General features: G+C 35.5%; 1 protein-coding gene across 2 annotated transcripts in view; it reads left to right on the forward strand.

Moving 5' to 3' along the window:
• The window catches only part of LOC127881902 (uncharacterized), a 31,896-nt gene that overhangs the window by 1,141 nt on the left and 9,281 nt on the right, over positions 1 to 21,474 (forward strand). For both annotated transcript variants that reach the window (XM_052430107.1, XM_052430108.1), the window contains exons 2-3: positions 1,040 to 3,297; positions 10,721 to 11,530. In XM_052430107.1, the coding sequence (XP_052286067.1) occupies positions 1,101 to 3,297; positions 10,721 to 11,530 (3,007 nt within the window). In that variant the 5' untranslated portion in view covers positions 1,040 to 1,100. The remainder of the gene's footprint in view (positions 1 to 1,039; positions 3,298 to 10,720; positions 11,531 to 21,474) is intronic.

Genomic DNA, 21,474 nt, shown 5'->3' on the forward strand with positions numbered 1-21,474 from the left:
AGTTTTCGTCCATAATTCGGACAGCATAATTTACAGCGCTATTTTACTAAATTTCGGTTATTTTTTCCATACCTAATGACACTTCGATCATGGGGTTTTACAACCAGGTTAACATCATAAAACATGGCCGGTGCATGCCTAAGGGCAACAGACTATTACATTTGCGTTATTGGGTAAATAACCGTGTAAACCGGTATTAAACAATGGTTTCCCCCGATAGCATAAGCGTTATGACAATTACCAGGGGAAGTGCCAATTAACAGTTCAAGTATCTACCGCAATGGTACTGTACTACCGGTACCCCTTCTCAGTAAAATAACTGTGACAAATACTAAATCTTCAAAGTGTGATGCACCCTATTGCAAGTTTTACGAACAATGGAAGGTGTTAGACAACAACTATCGGAAATGAACAAACACAGATTTCATAATTTGCTTTTTTATTGCGTTAATTACAGGTTCATATTAGCTATTATCGGTACATCACATGCTCATCTTTGAACTCGTTGCTCAAAGTACAACCTTGTAGTAACTTTCTGTCAAATAAATTAAGCATTTAAAAATTATTTAAAATGCAGTGCAAACATATATAACTGTAATTTATACTTTACGGCATGGTATTTTACAAGCGCGCGCTATTACCGGTAGTCTTTGATACAACTGACGCTATTTTCGGATACTTTAATTTTCGACTCTAAGTTTTCGGACACCTGTATTTTGTGAATATTTTTCCTATCTAAGTTTTCGGACAAGCAAAAAATAATTATTTTTAAGTGTCCGAAAACATAGAGTAATAACGGTGTATTTAAAGTTAATCATTTTAATGTACACTGCATTTGTTAATAAATAAAAACATGCTTGTATCTTTAAAAAGTATAGCTTTTAATCATTGCACCTTAATTTTGATAAATGTGATAAAAAAAGTTATATAAACATTATATATTTATATATTTAAGATATCATTCAGAATGAAACATCCATTGAATTAGAGAAGCTTCTTTTTGTTGGTGGTCTTTAACTGTTTGTTTTATTATTTTTAGGATGATGTAAGGTTGACCTGGGATGGCATTTATTCAGCGCAATGGTTAAGTGAAATTCACCATGAGGACTATAAAGGATCCTAGAAAGAAGCCCGAGTTGCGGCGAAGGGTTGAGCCAGTAGAAGTCCAAGAGCCCGAAGAGGATAATCTATCAACAAAGAGCACCCCGCCCAAAAAGCGTAAGACTGCAAAATGTGCCAGAGAAGGACTTGAAACAGACAAGTTTGTGGATAATCAAAGTGATATTGTCTCAGAAAAAAGTAGTATTGTAGGAGAAGATGACAATATTTCTGATATTTCGTCATATAAAAGCACACCACCTAAAAAGAGGAACTGTAATAGAGTACTCGATAAAAGTCCTGACGCTAAAATTGAAGTAAATGGTGAGGATCACAGTCATATTGTCACTGAAGAATCTTCAGATACATGTTTTGAAAAAAGTATACCAGCAGCTGCGGACAAAAAGGCTTACCCTGAGAAAAAGGCAAAGGGCAAGAAAAAAACAAAATCTGAAGAATCACCAATTCGTCTATCCAAATCACCATCAAGAAGTACAGAGCAGACATCTCCGAACAAATCGCCATCAAGAAGTACAGAGCAGTCATCTCCAAACAAATCACCATCAAGAAGTACAGAGCAGTCATCTCCAAACAAATCACCATCAAGAAGTACAGAGCAGACATCTCCAAAATCAAAGAAACTTCCAAAATCAAAGGATGTTGGTAATATTAAAAATGGTGAAGTGGTTACAGCTAGGAAAAAACCTGGGCCAAAGAAAAAGCAGAAAGAGGCAGAAGTTGTTGATGATGCAATAAAGAAGAAACAGGGCAGGAAGCGAAAACTCTCAGGTCCTCTGGGTGATAATACCGAAGTAAATACTATTCAGCTAAATAAAGATTCAGGGAAAAAAATAACAGCAAATTTAGCGAAGAAACTAGAACACACAGAGAGCGACTTATGCAAAGAAGTTGAACAGAAGCTGAAAGGTAAAGTCAGTTTGAAGGACATCCATAAAACTGAAGGTATTCCGCCTGTTAAATCTATTTCGAACAATGATAAGCATGAGCAGAATAAAGATGACAGTGTTGTGAATTCTTTTGTGAAAAACGAGACAACAGGTTTAGCTCTGAAAGTCAACGAGAAAGCAGCCAGTGAATCAGTTTTGGAGTCAGATGATGAAAACAGTAAAGAAAGTTCGGATTTAGAGACAAGTTTTGAAAGTATTAACAGTCACAGAGAAGATCAAAGTGTTATTAAAAATGATCATGAAGACCTGGATGAGAAGAGTAGTGAAGACGACGAATTTGAAGACAGAGACGAAGGCGGTGATGACAATAAACAATTAGAGCAAAGTATTAAATGCGAACATTGTGGATATGTGTCTAGAAGCAAAGGAGGGCACACACGGCATTTACGTAAGTGTAAACCGGACTTATTTGGTCTGGATGTGGAAGCCAGTTCTAAACCAAAAGTGCATAAGTGTGAGCAGTGTGATTACTCTGCCCCGAAACGAGTGCTTGTTATAAACCACATGCGAACTCATGGCATCTTTCAGTGCAAGCGGTGCAAATATAGGACCGATGTTGAAGAGGTTCTTGATGAGCATTCAGCAATGGAGCATAAGGACAGAAGTGACTGTAAGTTCTGCAAGTTGTGTAACCGATATGTCAAGTGCAGTGAAGTTCCACTTGAAAAACACATGGAAGAGTGTCAGGGACGGATACCGTTTAGGTGCCCGGAATGTTCCAAGGAATTCCAATACGAGTCTTCCCTAAAGTGTCATGTAGTGTCGCATTATCCAGACCAACCGAAACTATTTAGTTGCGACCAGTGTGACTACAAATCAAATTACAAAGCGAACTTAAAAAAGCACATAAGGCATATCCATGAACAGCGTGGTGAACGTAATATAAAGTGTCAAGAATGCGATAAAATGTTTTTTACCGAGGACAATATGCGGAGACATTTGAAGCTTCATTCGGAAGATAGACCTTACAAGTGTGAGCATGATAGTTGTGACAAATCTTTTAAGACGATGAATGGTTTGAAATTACATGAAATCTCACATCAGACTGATAAGCCATTTCCATGTGAGTTCGACGGATGCGAGAAAAACTTTAAAACGAAGCGTTCCCTGGTTCTCCACATGAACGAGACCCATCAGAATGCACCAAAAAATTACAAATGCACAGAGGAAGGCTGTGAGATGGCCTTCTACAAAAAGTGTCATTTAGAACGCCATATTGCAGCACACAAAGGTATCATTTATGATAACGATTGTCAGAGTAATTTGTCTTGTTAACAGTGCTCCAGCTAGGATTTTAAAAGGGCAGGGGGGCTTATTATTCAAAAGGGCACTTTCGACGCGCAGTATTTTGTCAGAAGGGCACTTTCGACGCGCAGTATTTTGTGAAAAGGGCACGTACGAGCGTGCGGGTGTTTCTGAAATGCTTCCTATTGCATGTTAATTTATATGTTATAAATAATTGTATTATTCCCATTTTTATTAACCCTTTCCTTGACAGGTACGCGTTTCTACGACCCTATCGATTCCCTGTCAAATACGCGTATCTACGCCTGTATCGATTCCCTGTTATCTACGCATTTCTACTACCCTATCTATTACCTGATATATACGCGTTTTTACGCGGCACGATTTAATTTGCTATTTAAATGCTTAAAATGACGTTTTAAGTGTAACAGAAATGCATATACACCTGCGTTCATCATTTTTCTAAACTGTCAAGTAAACATCTGGTAATGTTGCTATTTAAAGTTATGATGCGATTGGCGACCAATCAAGACGAGGGTTTACCATTTGACATGCGTAAATCACGTTCCGGGATGTGCGCGCTTCAGGCATTTCGTAATGTCCTAAAATAACTGCTATTCTCGAACCGTTTTTAATTTGGACATTTTCCGAAAACGTATTAATAACTCGTAAAAAATGTCGCAAAAATAAACACGTTCCATAGGGATATAATATCATTTGGGTGTAAATCGATTTCATTCTTATTGTTGTTTGATTCCATTATATCGTAAATGTTTGTTTCCGAGATCATATACGAGAATTACATCGGTATGTTTAATGTCATCGATATGTTTAATGGCATGTACACTAAAATGTTTTGACAAACGACACGTGCTTATCTAAAGTTTGTGTTTCGTAATACACAGGATATTGGATTATCGGTGCTTGATTGGGCAATAAAACAAAGACGCAGTCGGTGGTCTTCAATATGCCTTTGAACTGACCAATAATAATTAATAGCGCACGTGCTAATCTAACATTTAGGGATAAGAAACACGGGTTCTAGACACTTTGAATAAACATGTTTACCGGACGCAGAAGTAGTCTTCATATGACATTGGCGCGCGTGCCATGTTACCTCGGCGTTTTGTAATTTGGTACACGAATACACGGGTTTGTCGGCGACTTCTGGGTTGTAAAGTTATATGTCGGCGATCAGATAAACTGGAGTATTTGATAATAAAGTAGCCGCTTAAAATTGGAATTTTGCAAATAAATACACGAACTGAAGACTTATTGAAGACAGGGTTTTTTTTGGCCCGATTTTATAGCCGAAATTCGGCTATGTTCCCAATTCCAAAAAGTATACTTTTTTCCCAAAATGTGGCAAAAAAATTCCCTATTTCCAAAAAAAAAAAAAAAAAAAAAAAAAAAAGTTTTTTTTTTTTTATTTTTTTTTATAGAAAGAAGTCTAATGCGTATTTTATCTCAATTTCAATTCAATTACATCTAACAAAGTATTATATGATTTTGTTATTTTAATTTGAATGATTATAAAGAGTTATATCATATTTAGTATTTCCCTAATCAGTGGACTTTTCATGTGGAAAAAAAGGCTAATTAATTTATTTTCCCAATTTCATGAAAATGCCGATAAAATTCCCAATTCCAAAGCCATGGGCTATCTTCCCAAAAAGTGGAAAAAAAACCCTGGAAGACGCCGACATTGCCGGATTTCGATCGGTAATAAAATGCAAAATGCAAATTAATTATATGAATATTCATGGCACATTATGCAACATCCAATTAAATTGTTACCGGTATCTATAAATATTTATAAATCATTTGGTGAATTAATGTAATAGAAATACCAATTATCGTACGAATTTTATAAGAAATAATACAATTGATTTTGAAAATGCATGAAGTTGTTTGAGAAACTCTGTGTTTTTCTATAGTTATTTATAAGAATTTACATAAATTTTGAGGTTTGCAGAATGAATTTATAAAATAAAAAAATCATCAAGAAAGATCAAGAAAGAAGAATTGTAGTTTGGAAAGTAAGAAAAAAAATTAATATTCCAAAATATAATTGTTTGTATTTGATTCAACACACCAACTTTGCAAAGTTTCTATATGAGCTGGAAAGAGATTTGCATTTAAACCCAGTAAAACACACAACGGTCAACTTTACATGACTATAACTGATGAATAAAATAATGTAGAAACATAAGTTTACACCACAGGAAAGGAAATTTTATTAGCAAAAACTTTCATATTGAGTGTTTTTCAATAATATTTCAACTTTTATGAGAAAATCAGGTTTAAAGGCAATGACGGTTGCGTTTCCAAAGAGGTAGATTTGCATTGAAACGCAGTAAAACACACAACGGTCAACTTTGCATGACTATAACTGACCAATAAATTAAGGTAGAAACATACAGTTTACACCACAGGAAAGGTAATTTTATTAGCTTAAACTTTCATATTGTGTATTTTTCAATAATATTTCAATTTTTATGAGAATATCAGGTTCAAAAGCAATGAGGGTCATAAAACAGCGTTTTTCCAATAATGCCTGTAAAGATGGGGTACTGATATTGATAAGATGGCTATCAGCCACTGGTCAGCAGGCAGCTAGGTCTTGTGGTAACTGGAGAGGCTTATATTGGCTAAATGGCTGTCAAGGAAAGGGTTAAACCATTCAAATAAAATGTCTACAATGAGGATTAAAGTTATTACAATGTAATAAGAGATTTATGAATAATCATATGTAAAAAAAATAAAAAACATTTTTTTTTTTTTTTTTTTGGGGGGGGGGAGGGGGGGGGGCAGGGCGGAGGTTCGGGGGGGGGGGGGGGGGCGGAGGTTCGGGGGGGCAGGGCGCCTTCGATTTAGGCCTAGCTGAAGCACTGTGTTAATTTCATGTCTGTGTTTAAGTAATATGTTTTTGTAAATCAAAACACTACCGGTACATCAATTGAATTATGGTAACAAGAGGTAAATCTATTACCAGTATAATTTAACTTATTTTAAATATTGTACGGTTACAGGGCTTTTTCTGGTCATTTTGGGAATATGACCTATACCCGTGGGAATAATTGTCTGCGTAGGATTGGGAATTTTAGCGTCCTTTTTGGCAAAATTGGGAGCATGAGGCTTACAGTACACTCCACGCGTTTTCCCCAAAAAACGCGCTCCCTCCGCGTTTTTTTTCTGCTAGCGAGTGTTCACGCGGCGTTGGAAGAGCGAAGTGAACTCGATAAAACGCTCGGCGTTACGCCGCGTTCGCTAATTCCCATGGCGTGTATTACTTTAGGCTAGTCGGTAAATGCAGACACTTTCCGTTCTTATCAGTGATCGCCTCGCAACGCCGCGTTAGCAGTGTGCTACTTGGCATGCCAAAAAATAAAAACATTGTTATAATAAATTGTTTAAATACTGTAGTACATGTATAAAAAAGATAATTGTATAGAAAATTAATACGTATAAAAAATAATGTTTTTTAATTCACAGGTACGTCTACAATATGAATTAGTCTAATATAATACATTTGACAAATTAATATTTAAATCATAACACATATGACACAAGAATAAATGTTCCGTAAAATTTCCAAATGAGAATAATAATTAGTAATCCGAAACACACTATGATTTTTAATTGTTAACACGACGTTAACAAATGCTTCCAATATACAGTCATGTATATTTCCCGACAAAAGCGCGCGAAAATTATGCTGCAATGTACAAGGTCAAGGTACAATGTATACTCCTGCAAAGCGTGCGTGTATTGATTTTTTTGATACAAACTTTGTAGTGCAGAGAACATTGAATTTTGTTGATTTCGGTTAAAAGTTTCTTTGAAATTATATCGCGAATAAGTTGATATTTCCTCTAAAATAATTTTAAATCGAACACGCCGAATCTTTATCGTTACGGTATTTTAGCAGAGTAATTATTTTAACACTAATTGTACTGTAAACTTATTAAAGAAGACATCTGGGCGGAACTGGATTTTAAGTGTTTGATGTTATGAAAACACGCAAAGCTTGTCTACTGACCTATTGTGTAGACTGCTGTCTGCGGTGTTTTGACAAAAGGGATTAACATGTGTGAATGTCACTCTGCCGATTTGGTCCATAATTACTGGTAAACATTGTTTAGAATGTCGACGCAACAAGAATACAACTGCGAATATTAAATGCAATTATCAACTCAATAGTTACCACCTTTTAACAATCAATGGAATAACCTACAAAGAGAAAATCAATGCATTAGCGAGCAGAGAATTGACTTTGTTCCGACAATTAAAACCATTCCTTATGCATTCGTTGAACGTGTTTACTTGAGTAAGTTATGCCTTTAGACAGGAAGCGGCTTTTCTTTGATTACGTCAAACTGTCAATTCACACAGATTTGCGAGATTTTTAGGGTCCTTGGTCATTTGTATACATGTTCAGTATAGAAAATCACCTGCTAACATGAAAACTTTGGATTAAATTACAGGGTTTTTTTTGGCCCGATTTTATAGCCGAAATTCGGCTATGTTCCCAATCCCAAAAAGTATACTTTTTTCCCAAAATGTGGCAAAAAATTCCCAATTTCCAAAAAAAAAAAAAATTATTATAATTTTTTTTTTTTTTTTAGAAAGAAGTCTAATGCGTATTTTATCTCAATTTCAATTCAATTACTTCTAACAAAGTATTATATGATTTTGTTCTTTTAATTTGAATGATTATAAAGAGTTATATCAAATTTAGTATTTCCCTAATCAGTGGACTTTTCATGTGGAAAAAAAGGCTAATGAATTTATTTTCCCAATTTCATGAAAATGCCGATAAAATTCCCAATTCCAAAGCCATGGGCTATCTTCCCAAAAAGTGGAAAAAAACCCCTGAATTATCAAAATAAAAACAATGTTGCAAACTGTGTTTATATTAATTGGTAAGTATTAGTTAAAAGACGACGTTTTGTGTGTCGTAAATCAACGAGTTTTCTATACAACAACAACTACTTCTACAACCACGTCGGGATCGATCTATCTTGGTTGTTTTTTTTAATTGTAAATATTATACTACATGCACGTGTATGTACTTGTAATAAATGTAATTTTATTTGAAAATCAGGAAGTCAAACAAAATTAAATTGATCGTTATCTCGTAAAACGCGGTGTTTCCCCCGCGTTGCCAACGCCGAGGGCCGCCGCGTCGGCTTATCAGTTTTGCCGATCGTTAACCGCCGCATCCAAAATCATGCAAACGCCGCGTATAGCGGGATTTTCTTAATCTCCCTCCAGGTCGAAACCCGCGGAGTATGGAGGGAAATTGGGGAAAACGCGTGGAGTGTACTGTACTTAAATGGTGATCATTTTAAATGTAAATGAGGGTGTATTCCATATTTTTACTTATTGTGAACATACTGTGCTGTTATATTGATCTAGAGCTAATAATTAGAAGTTAAATCTGTTTTGATTTTAAAGATTTTTTCCCTCTAAACATCAATTGGGAATTTTTTCATCAGATTGGGAAAAAAGATACTTTTTGCTATTGGGAATATGACCGAATAACGGCTTACAAATTGGTAAAAAAAAGCCCTGAGTTAAGAAGGTTTTATAAATACAATTATCTTAGAAATCTGTTGTTTTCAATGAAAAGTGTAAATTAAATAATTAGTCAATTTATTTATAAGGATCTCAGTTTTAAATTATATACCGTATTTTAACATGGTATTTAAATTGTAACATCTCATTTCTATGTTGTTTTTAATCTGTGTTAAAAGTGGAGAATTACGTGTGAAGTACATGTACTCCTTGAAGAACTGCAGTGATTTTTTTTGAAACGATGAATACATCACAGCTCCAGATAAGGAATTGTGAAATAAGTAACGGTACAGCCACTAGAGCTGCAACGATTCACCAACAGCTCGATTCGATTCGATTTCGATTTCAGACACTCCGATACCGATTTTTTGCGATTTCGATTCATCTTTAAACCTAGTTTATCATATATTCACTCTTCTGCCTCAAAATAAACATTTCTGTTCAAAAGTGTCGCATACCTAGATATCTTGGGCATTTGTCAAATTGTGTGTTTGTTTGATATAGTTTGGTAGGTTCAACAGTGTTTTAAAAAATGTTGAAAGTGTGTAAAATTAACATTTGTAAGGAATATTTTGCAAGAAACTGCCAATTGTCTTTCAAACTATGTCAATATTTCAATAAAACACATAAAAAAGAATAGCAAATTAGGACTAAATTTTAATATAAAAAATCTTCTGACTAGAAGATTGTGTTGAATACACAATAATATAAAATTAAATAAATAATCATAAGAACATCTGGAATCAGTGGAGTGATAGTACTATCACTATTATACTTATATCCAAAACCGCTACAAGCATGTCTACCATTTTGCCATGACAGCATCACATGATTACCTGTAGGACAATGCATATTCTCTAATAAACTTGCTAAATCAACGTTATGTTTGCAAATTTACAATTTTTTTATTTTTTATTTTTTATAGAAAGATGTGTCTCATGATTATTATATCTCAATTCTATTTCAATTTAATCTTGTCAAACATAATAAATAATGAAAAAAAGAAATGAATATAGTGCAAACATGTACAAATGTAATAATGAGAAAGTAAGTAAAAAATAAAAAAATAAAAAAATCCCCCCAAAAGGGAAACGCCGCGAAAATCCCCCCTCATGAGGGTAGCGACCCGCTTCCCCTAAAATGGATTGAGGGCCCTGTATATATATTCTCTTATTATATACATAAGGACCAAACAAAATTTTTCAAGTACCTGTGCATGTGTATGTCATTTAACTCTTTAAGCGCTGGAACCGAATTTTGAAGGCCTTTGCAAACAGTTTGGATCCAGATGAGACGCCACAGAACGTGGCGTCTCATCAGGATCCAAACTGTTTGCTATTCTGATACTATTCTTTGAAAAAAATCGAAGAAATGGCTAATTTTAGAAATTCAGCAGACGACATTTTAGCAGATGACAAATTTCCCAGCATGCAAAGGGTTAATATGTAATACTATAACAGGGATCTCAAATGAAGCAGAATCTTGCTACTTGCTGCAAGCATTTTGATTTTTGTTTCACTTTAGACTCCTCCATATTATCAGCCTTGCATCATTTTTAGGCAAGTGTTACAATGAAGCTAACACCAAATGTGCTTTGAATTACACATTTTTTTTTTAATTACATGTGTGTAATATACTAAAATTTATACAAAGCATTAATTGGGGAGCAATCAACAAATATATCTATAGGAACAAAAGACATTGTATTTTTCACCTGGGAAATTTAATTCGACCTCTACAATTTTGAGCATTGGGTCATTTGACTCCTGGTTCAATTTCAAAAGCGATTGAAATCTCTGCTCTAAGTTATAGTGTTTCTGTCATTCCAGATGACCGAACCCATTTTTGCAACTTCATTGCATGTTCCAAGGCATTCAAGACTGCTGAGGCTCTGAAAGTCCACTTGCTGTTTCACATGGATGTCAAGCCACTGAAATGTGACCATTGCGAATACACGTGTCGACAAAAGTCATCAATACGATTTCATATGAAAAAGAAACACCCAGAACTTGTTGTGCCAGTTGATCTCAAGCCAGTCAAGGCGATATCTAAGACCTCCGAGTCAGGTGCCTGTAATGCGGGGCAAGAAATTGATTCTGTTGCTGAAACAATTTCACATGTGGCTCGCTCAGAAGTGGATGAGGTTGAGGATAAGTCTGAGATGGACAAAGAGGCAGCGAATAATGTGACAGGTAGGGTTGAAGACAGTGGTCTTCACGCAAGGCTTGACAATGATGTTTCAGTAGACAGATATGCAAAAACAGAACTTATAAACAGTGTACAAAAAATGGAAACTGAGTCCATAGAAACAATTGAAAATCCAGTAGCAATAAGTACTAGTACTCCTGTTAAAAAGGATAGAAATACGCCATTGAAGTCCAAGGAAAAGAAAACGCCAGAAGCCTCTACCAGTCACACAAAACTTATGAAAGACGGTAAAAAGGCTATCCATAAGGAACATATTAAAGACAGTAAAAAAGCAATCCATATGGAACATATGAAAGACTGTAAAAAACCGAGCCAACTGGAAGACAGATCTGTATCGGAGACCCCAGTAAAGGAGTCACCGCAGAAAGTGAAGAGAACTGACATGTACGAGTTTCAGAGTGAGGATGAATCAGAGGATGAAATGAAGCCAGGTAGGTATTTTATGGTGGATCATCCGATCTTGGCATTGTTAGAGCCTCGCCCTGAGAAACTGATCCTTGTGCGTAGAGTGTCATACCAGATGAGCCTGTGCAGTCCACACAGGCTAATTATGGACAACACTTTACGCCTAATCTTTATTTTTGTTTGAAAGAGACTTCCTGATGTATGCGATTAAGCTGATTATGTCTCCAAAATAATGGGAAGCATAATCCAATTCCCGAAACAGGACGTATTATAGTTTCACCTTGGCGGCGGGCGGGCGGCGTCCACAGCAGTTTCCACTCTCTAATTCAAAGAGTTTTTATCCAATCTTCACCAAACTTGGTCAGAAGTTGTATCTAGACAATATCTAGGTCAAGTTGGAATATGGGTCATGCCGGGTCAAAAACTAGGTCACAGGGTCACTTAGTGCATTTCAAGCATTTAGCATGGTGTCCGCTCTCTAATTGAAGTAGTTTTCATCCGATCTTCACCAAACTTGGTCAGAAGTTGTATCTAGACAATATTTAGGTCAAGTTCGAAAATGGGTCATGCCGGGTCAAAAACTAGGTCATAGGGTCACTTAGTGCATTTCAAGCATTTAGCATGGTGTCTGCTCTCTAATTGAAGTAGTTTTCATCAGATCTTCACCAAATTTGGTCAGAAGTTGTGTCTAGACAATATCTACATGTAGGTCAAGTTCAAATATGGGTTATGCCAGGTTAAAAACTAGGTCACAAGGTCCCTTAGTGCATTTCAAGCATTTAGCATGGTGTCCGCTCTCTAATTGAAGTAGTTTTCATCAGATCTTCACCAACTTTGGTCAGAAGTTGTGTCTAGATGATATGTAGGTCAAGTCCAAATATGGGTCATGGTAAAGTTATCAAGTTGTCCAAAGTCTTAAAACGGGCGTATCTTTTAACAGTTTGGCACTCTTGTTAAGAAACTGGGTCAGTAGTGCAAATGAAAGAAAAAGCATTGAGCTCTCCAGAAGCCACATTTATAGCCCAATCTTCATAAAACTTGCTCGCAACATCTGCTCTAATGATTTCTAAGCGAAATGAGATATGGGTCCATTGCATTGAAAAAACATTGACCATATGAGGCAGTGCAGATACCCTTTGAGGCTGTTGTAACATTTTCAACTCTCCATTAGTTTAATGTTTGATCCAATCATCTTGAAACTTGTTCAGGGCGTTATAAATTGTTTTGTTATGATAGCTGGATCCAGTTAAAAAAGATTGTTTGTTAAAAAACATGGCTGAGTGCTCAAGATAATTTGTATGCAATTAGTTTTCCACTTACAAGATTTTTGCTAAAATAGTTTTTCACTTTCAGTATTAAATTTTAATTACTGTTTTTAACCAGTGCTATAGCTAGGCCTAAATTAAAGGGCGCCCCGCCCTGCCCCTGCGAACCTCTGCCCTGCCCTTCCTAGGGCCCCCCTGCCCTTGTGTAAACAAAATAATTTCTCTAATTACATTGTATTTCATTTATTCCTCATTGTAGACATTATATTGGAATGGTTTAATAATGGTTTAATAATAATGGGAATAATATATTCTAACAATTATAAATATAAATTAACATGCGACAGGAAGCATTCCTGAAACAACAGCGCGCTCGAAAGTGCCCTTTTGACAAAATACTGCGCGTTGAAAGTGCCCTTTTGACAAAATACTGTGCGTCGAAAGTGCCCTTTTGACAAAAAAGCCCCCCTGCCCTTTTCAAATCCTATCTGGAGCACTGATGAGTGTTTACTTGATAGTTAGTTGGGAAAAGTTACCTCATTTCCTAATTAAATTTGTTATCCGATACAGAATTAAATTTCTCATCTGAAAAACATAAACACATTCTAGTTTTAAATAAACAGTTTGAAGTGAGTCAAGTTTACCAAGATTTATTGTCATCAAAAAAGCTTTTTAAAGCATCAGCAGTAAGTATCTGCCGGCAATCAGTGGCTATGATTCTAATTACGCTTCCTGCATAGTAAGTGTTTCTTGATGACCTATTAGCTATAGCATGGCTGCAATCAATAAATTTGACAAGGGAACAAAACATACATGCCTACGTCTTTTCACAAAAATTGTCCCCCAAAAATTAAAATTATGGAAAGCAAATAGCCATAAGCTTATATGAAACCAAGATGGGTCAAAGGTCAGCTTAATGTATAGAATATGCACACAAAAGACAGTAATTTGGCAAATTTGTTCTGCTTCCTATGTTGTAAGATACTCTTGAACTAAATCCAAACTGAATTCTGCCAAAGATGACCTCTGAATATTATTTAAAAGTTGGTAGATTAATACTATGTTTTGATAAGTCTACATGTTGCTTGCTATAATGTAAGTATTCATTTATGTATGTAAAACAAATCAGATCATCAATTGAAAATTGTAAGCAGTAAAGCTGCATGACCCAGAGCTTTGTTATTTGGCTTGTAATGTCTTACAATGGTCCTCTGCTAAGATTGTTCAAACCATGCCCCATGGGTCAAAAGTTTCTTCGAAATCATGCCAAAATTGGCCCAGCCCTAGGGGTTACTTGTTTAGCTTATATGTATCTTTTAAAAACTTAAACAATATTATACGAAGCATCGTGGCCCATAGGGCCGGGTTGTTAATTAGCATGTAATGTCCTATAGTGGTCTTATGCTCAGTTTGATTATTTCCCTGGGATCAAAACTTGCAGAGCCCCAGGGATCTAATTATCAATCAAATATTGTAAGGTAATTATAGATAAACTTAAAAAATCTTCTCTGAAACCAAAAGGGTCCGGGGATTGATATTTTAAATGGTAGGGTGCAAATATATTTCTTCGAAACGTGTTAATGCCTTGTGTTTTTAGTGTTTTTCCCAGGAGGGAAAAGGGGCATGGCGCATTACTTTAAAAAGGGCATTTTAACGCGCAGTTTAGGTAAAAAGGGCAAAACCGTTACGTGGCTAAGTGGTTGAGAGAAACATATACACATAAACATATAAACAAGCACATTTAATGGTAATTGGTGTATTTAACTTTCTTTTATTAATATTAATACATTTACCTTGCTATGTCTCCATTAAAGTAGCATGCTGTTGAAGTAAACTGTACAGAATGACAAACATAATAAAGCAATATATGCATATGAATCTGATTATACACAGATCCACTAACACATAAATGAAACCATGTTTGTCTTATCCCATTTTCTAACGATAATCTTGTCAGAAGTTTTTCCAGTAAAATGAGTAAACTGAACGCTAACAATTTGCAAACACTCGTTTCCGTGACATACATCAAATGAACAGATTACTGATAAATATGTTGTTTTTGTGTTTAACGATAAATGCATCGTTCTTTAGCACGTGCATTTCATTTATCCCTTCTAAATGTGTGATCTCCATCGTAAAATTGCCATTTTTGCCAAGAGTCACAATTTATTAGCTGTATCGTCCGCCATCTTGTTAAAATGAAAACCGACAGGTGCGCATAGCAACGTAAACTAGATAATATGTCCGCCTATTAATAAGAAAAGAAAACGTTTCAGTAATTCTGTCAATAATTAATTATCTAAGTTTAAGATAAATGTTTTGATGATATTGTTTTATGCATGAAAAGCATATTTTCCACGAGGAAAATCTTGGTTTCAATAGAAGTCTCCGAAGTAACTGTCCATGATTTTATTGTGGACTAGTATGCCACTGAAATTATCGATAAATATTGACACGAGGTTATTCAGGTATGACTTTTTCATAACCGAATGAATCTTCGCGGCCTTGGGGCCATACTCTGACACTAGTCTGCAAGGTAGTTTGGACAAAGGGCTATTAAGTCTATTAATATGTTATCAATAAGGGCCCGAAAAACAGCGGGTGCTTATGTCATGAAAGGGCAAGGCGGCTGCCTTTGAAAAGGGCAGCGTGGCGATAATTGACTTTGAAAGGGGCAGCGTGGCGAAACAAAACAAGGGCATGGCGATTCGCCTAGCTAAAACGGCCTGGGAAAAACACTAGTTTTTTTTAGCCCAATGCATTCAGTATTAGAGAAAAGTGAAACATATGTTTGCACAATTAAATTATTATAAGGTGGAAAAAAAAACCAGACGGAATTAGCAAAAAATCAATTATAGAAGTATTCATCAATTAGCTGTGGGAAAATCTTGAAGGCAGAAACGGAGCTCAGGATTAATCACTGTGCAACTGGTATCTAAGATGTAAATGCATTTTGTGTATTGATCCTGTCTGTGGCTTTACTAATCAATAATCATGTTCAATTTGTATTTGAACAAAATGGAAGGTGATAAATTATGTTTAACAATCTGCGGGCATTGATACGCTGGCACAATCAATAATAAAAATGAGACAGCTGTTCATTATACAAAAAGGGCTAGCGGGTTAGACTGTCATATCTGTTGTAAAATAGATGAGCAGAAAAGGCAATTACCACCCTTTTCGTGTACAATTACCTAAATCAATATAATCTCCTTTTACTATGTGTATTAATACAGTGAACATGCCACTATTTTACTTTAACCCTTTACTACTTAGATAAGTATTTTGACGCATTTGTGGTCCCTTAGAAAAGTGTAATTTAATTTAAGACCTTTCTTACTAGATTCAAGTTTTTAAGGCTTCACATCCAAACCTTAGATACTGATGAGCAGAAAACAGCATAAAACCTGAACAGACTGAGAGTTTTATGCTGTTTGCACATAGCCATTTCCACTTTGGCTTTGAGTGGGAAAGGGTTAATACAGTGAACATGCCACTATGTTACTTTATATGTAAAATGGGATCTGCTCCCTATCTTAACATTTATAGTTTTTCAGATCTCAGTAAAAACTAAGGTGTTCAATATTGTTAAACGGATTAGTTTAAAGATTTTTGTAGTTTTGAAAAATGTCAGTCAATGAATTTTACTAACAAAACTGTTTTACCTGGAATAGTTCTAAATAATTGTTATAAATTGTCTCCCCTTGGATTCAAACCTGGGATTTTTTATTGAAGGAAAAGCGTACTCTCCAGCACTGCACCAGGAAGGCTTTAAAAAATCAATTGGTACATGTAGTTAAAACACAATGTCAGTAACTAGTGTCTTGCTAAATTATTGAAGAAAAGCTTTTTCATAGCTTCATTATCTTTATTGATGAGTATTAGAAAACAAACCTGTATTTTAAACATTTTTTAGTCAGGAGTTTAATTTTTCTTGTCTGAATATAATGCAATTAAATTTGTTAACCTATGACAAGTAATAAAAAAAAGGCATTTTTGGCAAACTGCGAAGTCGCTTTAAATTTGTTCTTCTAATACAGTAGCTAGAACAGAAATGATGTTCCAAGTTAATCCCAGTTTCAAAGAATACCGGGTAAAATCATAACAATTTGTATATCTTTTATGAACTATATAGTTACATGTACTAGTACTAAAATCACACTCATAACATTTTTCTAAATTTTATGCTTTTATTGTCCCCTTCCGGTGAAACCGGAGGGGACTTCTGGTTTGCGCTCTGTCTGTCAGTCTGTCCGTCAGTCTGTCTGTCACACTTTTTTGGATCCTGCGATAACTTTAAAAGTTTTTCATATTTTTTCATGAAACTTAAAATATGGATATATGAATAATTATGGTTGCTATGGCAACAAATAAAAAAAATTCTGACAATGGTAGAGTTTCACCAGTAGGGGACCATATTGCTTGGCAATCTCTTGTTGATTTTGTATCATGTATCGACAATCATCATTTTCACATAATTATTAAACATGATAGTTACATAATATTATAATCTATTTATCCTACATTTATCTTTAAAATTCCTGTGTAACCCATTTATAAATGTTTAAATGTCCTACATGTATGTGGATTACTGTAAGTATTTTAGAATGACGTTTATTTGTATGCCTTCAGCATTTGATATGGATGCCATAACATTATGGCCCAGTCAATGATTCCATCTGTAGCGCCCATATCTTGTATATGTTTAATCACTGTTATCACCAAACCGTGCTTTCTTTGACACTGACCTTTACAAAAATTGGAATTCACACAAATTCAAAATGGCTGTTGAGCTTTAACTGGATGCATATGTTTTCAATTTTTCAGTTGTCTTTAAACAGTCTTATTATTACCACTTGAACCCTTTCCCACTCAGAAGCAAAGTGAAAATGGCTATGTGCAAACAGCATAAAACCAGAACAGCCTGCGAGTAACTGGCATTCTGTTTAGTTATTATGCTGTTTGCTGCTCACCAGTATCTGAGGGTGGGAAGTGAAGCCTTTAAAATTTGAAAATAGTAAAGGTCTTTAATAATTAAATTTAACTTTCTGAGGTACTACAAATGCTTCAAAATACGTATCTACATGTAAGTGGTAAAGGGTTATTATCTGCCCTCCAGCAGGTAGTTGTCCGTCAGTATATACACATTTTTAGCTGGACTATTATATATGAAATATATATAGTAGAGCTATCCTACTCACCCCGCCATCGGCGTTTGCGTTGGCGTTAGCGTGCAAATGTTAAAGTTGGCATACTACCCCAAATATTTTCAATGTCCCTTGACATATTGCTTTCATATTTTTCATACTTCTTTACCAACATGACCCCATTCTATAAACAAGAGTAGACAACTCTATCAAGCATTTTGTAATAATTATGGCCCCTTTTCCACTTACAATATGCATATTATTGATTAAGCTATGTTAAAGTTTGCGTAGCACCTCGAATATTTTCAATGTCCCTTGACATATGGCTTTCATATTTTGCAAACTTCTTTACCAACATGACCCCAATCTATAAACAAGAGCAGACAACTGTATCAAGCTTTTTGTAAGATTATGGCCCTTTTTCCATTATAATATGCCAGTGATTTTTTTCACCCAATTGGGAACGGGTACGGTACCCATGCCATTGGGAATTTTTCGCTTCGTGAAATCACCAAATTGGGAAAAAAACGAGTCACGAAATCTTCAAATTGGGAAAAATCAAGTTGTGAATTGTACCAATTGGAGAATGGTATCAATATGACTTTGTTTAACTTTTGTCAGCTTTAAATGACACAGGAAAGCAACATTAACTTTCATTCACAGTCTTGCACAAACAACAACATGCTATCAAAACACAGATTGTTACAGAGTTCTCTGTTTTTATCTCCTTTAAATATATCAAGAATGGAGTCTTTCTGGGCGGATGAGAGTCCAGACACCCGCAGGCTGCATAGCCTTATCTGAGCACTAAGTGCTTATTTATGTTGCAGTGAACGAAAGAGGGACGAAACAGATGCCGAACTTTTAACGATATTTAAAACATTTAAGTAATTTAAAATATTTACCGGTAGCACCTTTTCATCACATATTTATCATCATTATATCATCATCATTCCTATGACTGCTTTTGTAACAAAACACAACCTTAATGCATGGGGCATCTAGTACATCTATTACTGTTTATCCGAATACTATACATGTCCGAAATATGTACACTTAAGTTGCCTTACCTGTTTAACTTTAATAATCCAAATTTTCCTTGTTGTTATCTGGTTTAAAAAACCTTATCAAACGTTTGTTAAATCCAGTTAATGCTTTCTCCATAATTGAATCAAAAATACTTGTAATTTGAATCGCCTTCTTTGAATTGAACGCGGGTTGAATGTTACACTTACAATACGTCCGCCATTTGCAATGTCGAAGGTCATGCCGTAGCAATTTAAGACTACTCGGATAATTTATATCTAATCAAGGAAATGTGTTTTCTCAATGTCTATTGTGTAGTTTTAGGACTTGTTAGTATAAAAATGATAACATACACGTTTTTAATGTACGAATGTAACGTTAAATGTTTAAACCAGTCATTGATTGAGAAGTCAAATCGGCCGAAACTTAAACGGTCTCGAAATATGTCAAGTTGGCCTTTTTGGGGATTGTTTACTCAATTTTGATTGGTATTTTTTGTATTTTTTCGGTATTTGGGACGGGTCCGGTTCATTTTGGGAACGGGTCCGTAGGTCATTGGGAAAGGGTCCGTTTACCGGACCCGTCCAAAGAAGGAAAAAAAACACTGAATATGCATATTACTTTAGTTACACTGCCTTAACTTCTTTATTTATGATCAGATTTTATTTATACTTTGACAAAACAACACTTACCTGAATACCACAATGGATTCCACCCAAACAATACCCCATGCCCCAACCCAGAATCCCTGCCCTCCCTCCCCCACCACACAATTTTTTTTTTCTCCTTTTTTTATTTTTTGAAAGATCATCTAATAAATGACCACACCCACATTATACCCCCCTCTCAACCCCCCTACCCCCCCCCCCCAAAAAAAATAAAAAATAAAATAAATATAAAGATTGTTTAATTTTGAAAGATCGTCTATTAAATTATTGAATATGTACAATTTCCCAATGATGGCTTACGTTATACTGTCAAGCACTAGAATAGTCGAGCGCGCTGCCCTCTGACAGCTCTTGATTACAATGTATTACCTTAGTTTGCATTAACCAATCTTTATTAAACTGTGGATATAGCAACTTTGAATGGGTACCTAGCCAAGGATTGTATATAGGTCTAGGTCAATGTCAATGTTACTGAACAGAGAAAAACAGTGTCCTTCCAATCAATTCAAGTTTGAATGGAGGTCTTACATTCCGTTTTTTGTGACAGGTAGCTTACTGGGAGCCCTTGCTTGGGATTGCATTTAGGACGGTAGAGTCATTGGTAATGTCACTGTAACTTAAAAAAGAAAAGTGGTTTTTGTTGCCAACTTAAGTTTTAAGGAGGTGTAACACGGAAATTGTGTGTAGGTAGTATACCTTCAGATACAGCTAGGGATTGAATTTGGGACAGTTCAAGTCAAGGTCACTTTTACATGTATGCTCAGTAAATTAAGTTTTGTACTGACATTGTGTGTTTAGGTAGCAGAACACCTGATTTCATGGCATTGCTATTTTTATGTCCCCCACCCACTATAGTGGGGGACATATTGTTTTTGCCCTGTCTGCTGGTCTGTACATTGGTCTGTTGGTCTGTTTGCTCCAACTTTAACATTTGCAATAACTTTTTCAATATTCAAGATAGCAACTTGATATTTGGCATGCATGTGTATCTCATGGAGCTGCACATTTTGAGTGGTGAAAGGTCAAGGTCATCCTTCAAGGTCAGAGGTCAAATATATGTGGCCAAAATCGCTCATTTTATGAATACTTTTGCAATATTGAAGATAGCAACTTGATATTTGGCATGCATTTGTATCTCATGGAGCCGCACATTTTGAGTGGTGAAAGGTCAAGGTCATCCTTCAAGGTCAAAGGTCAAAAAAAATTAAATCAAAGCGGCGCAGAAGAGAACATAGTGTTTCTGACAAACACATTTTTAGCTCGGCTGTTTTCGGACAAAACCCGAGCTATTGTCATTAACCATAACTTTTTCAATATTTAACATAGCAACTTGATATTTGGCATGCTTGTGTATCTCATGGAGCTGCACATTTTGCGTTGTGAAAGGTCAAGGTCATCCTTCAAGGTTAAAGGTCAAAAAAACAAATCCAAGGGAAGTAATAAGCTTTAAAGGGAAATAATTATCTGAACCTAGCGAATGATAAAAAAATTAAAATAAATCAAAGCGGCGCAGAAGGGGACATAGTGTTTCTGACAAACACATTTCTTGTTCTTTTTGTAGCGTAATTTTCTGTGCCATCATTAGCTGTTGACGAAAAAAAAAAGCTCTAAAATATTGATTTTCCAATACAAAAACGCTATGCCTGTAGGCGGGCTTTAGTTGGGTAAAGTGACAAAGGATCGTTAATCGGCTTTAAGAATTTTCGGCGAAGTCGATATTGCTTTGATCTTAAGAATGGCTAGCTGCAGTAACTGCCAAAATACACTAATCGGAAAATTTCAGGCGCCCCGCGGACTCTGATTTCGAAATTCAAGAGCCCCAGTGAGGGACCGTTAAATGGCCTGTGGAAAGCGCTGTACTGAA

The sequence above is a fragment of the Dreissena polymorpha genome, chromosome 5, assembly GCF_020536995.1.
Source record: "Dreissena polymorpha isolate Duluth1 chromosome 5, UMN_Dpol_1.0, whole genome shotgun sequence".
Taxonomy (NCBI): Eukaryota; Metazoa; Mollusca; class Bivalvia; order Myida; family Dreissenidae; genus Dreissena; species Dreissena polymorpha.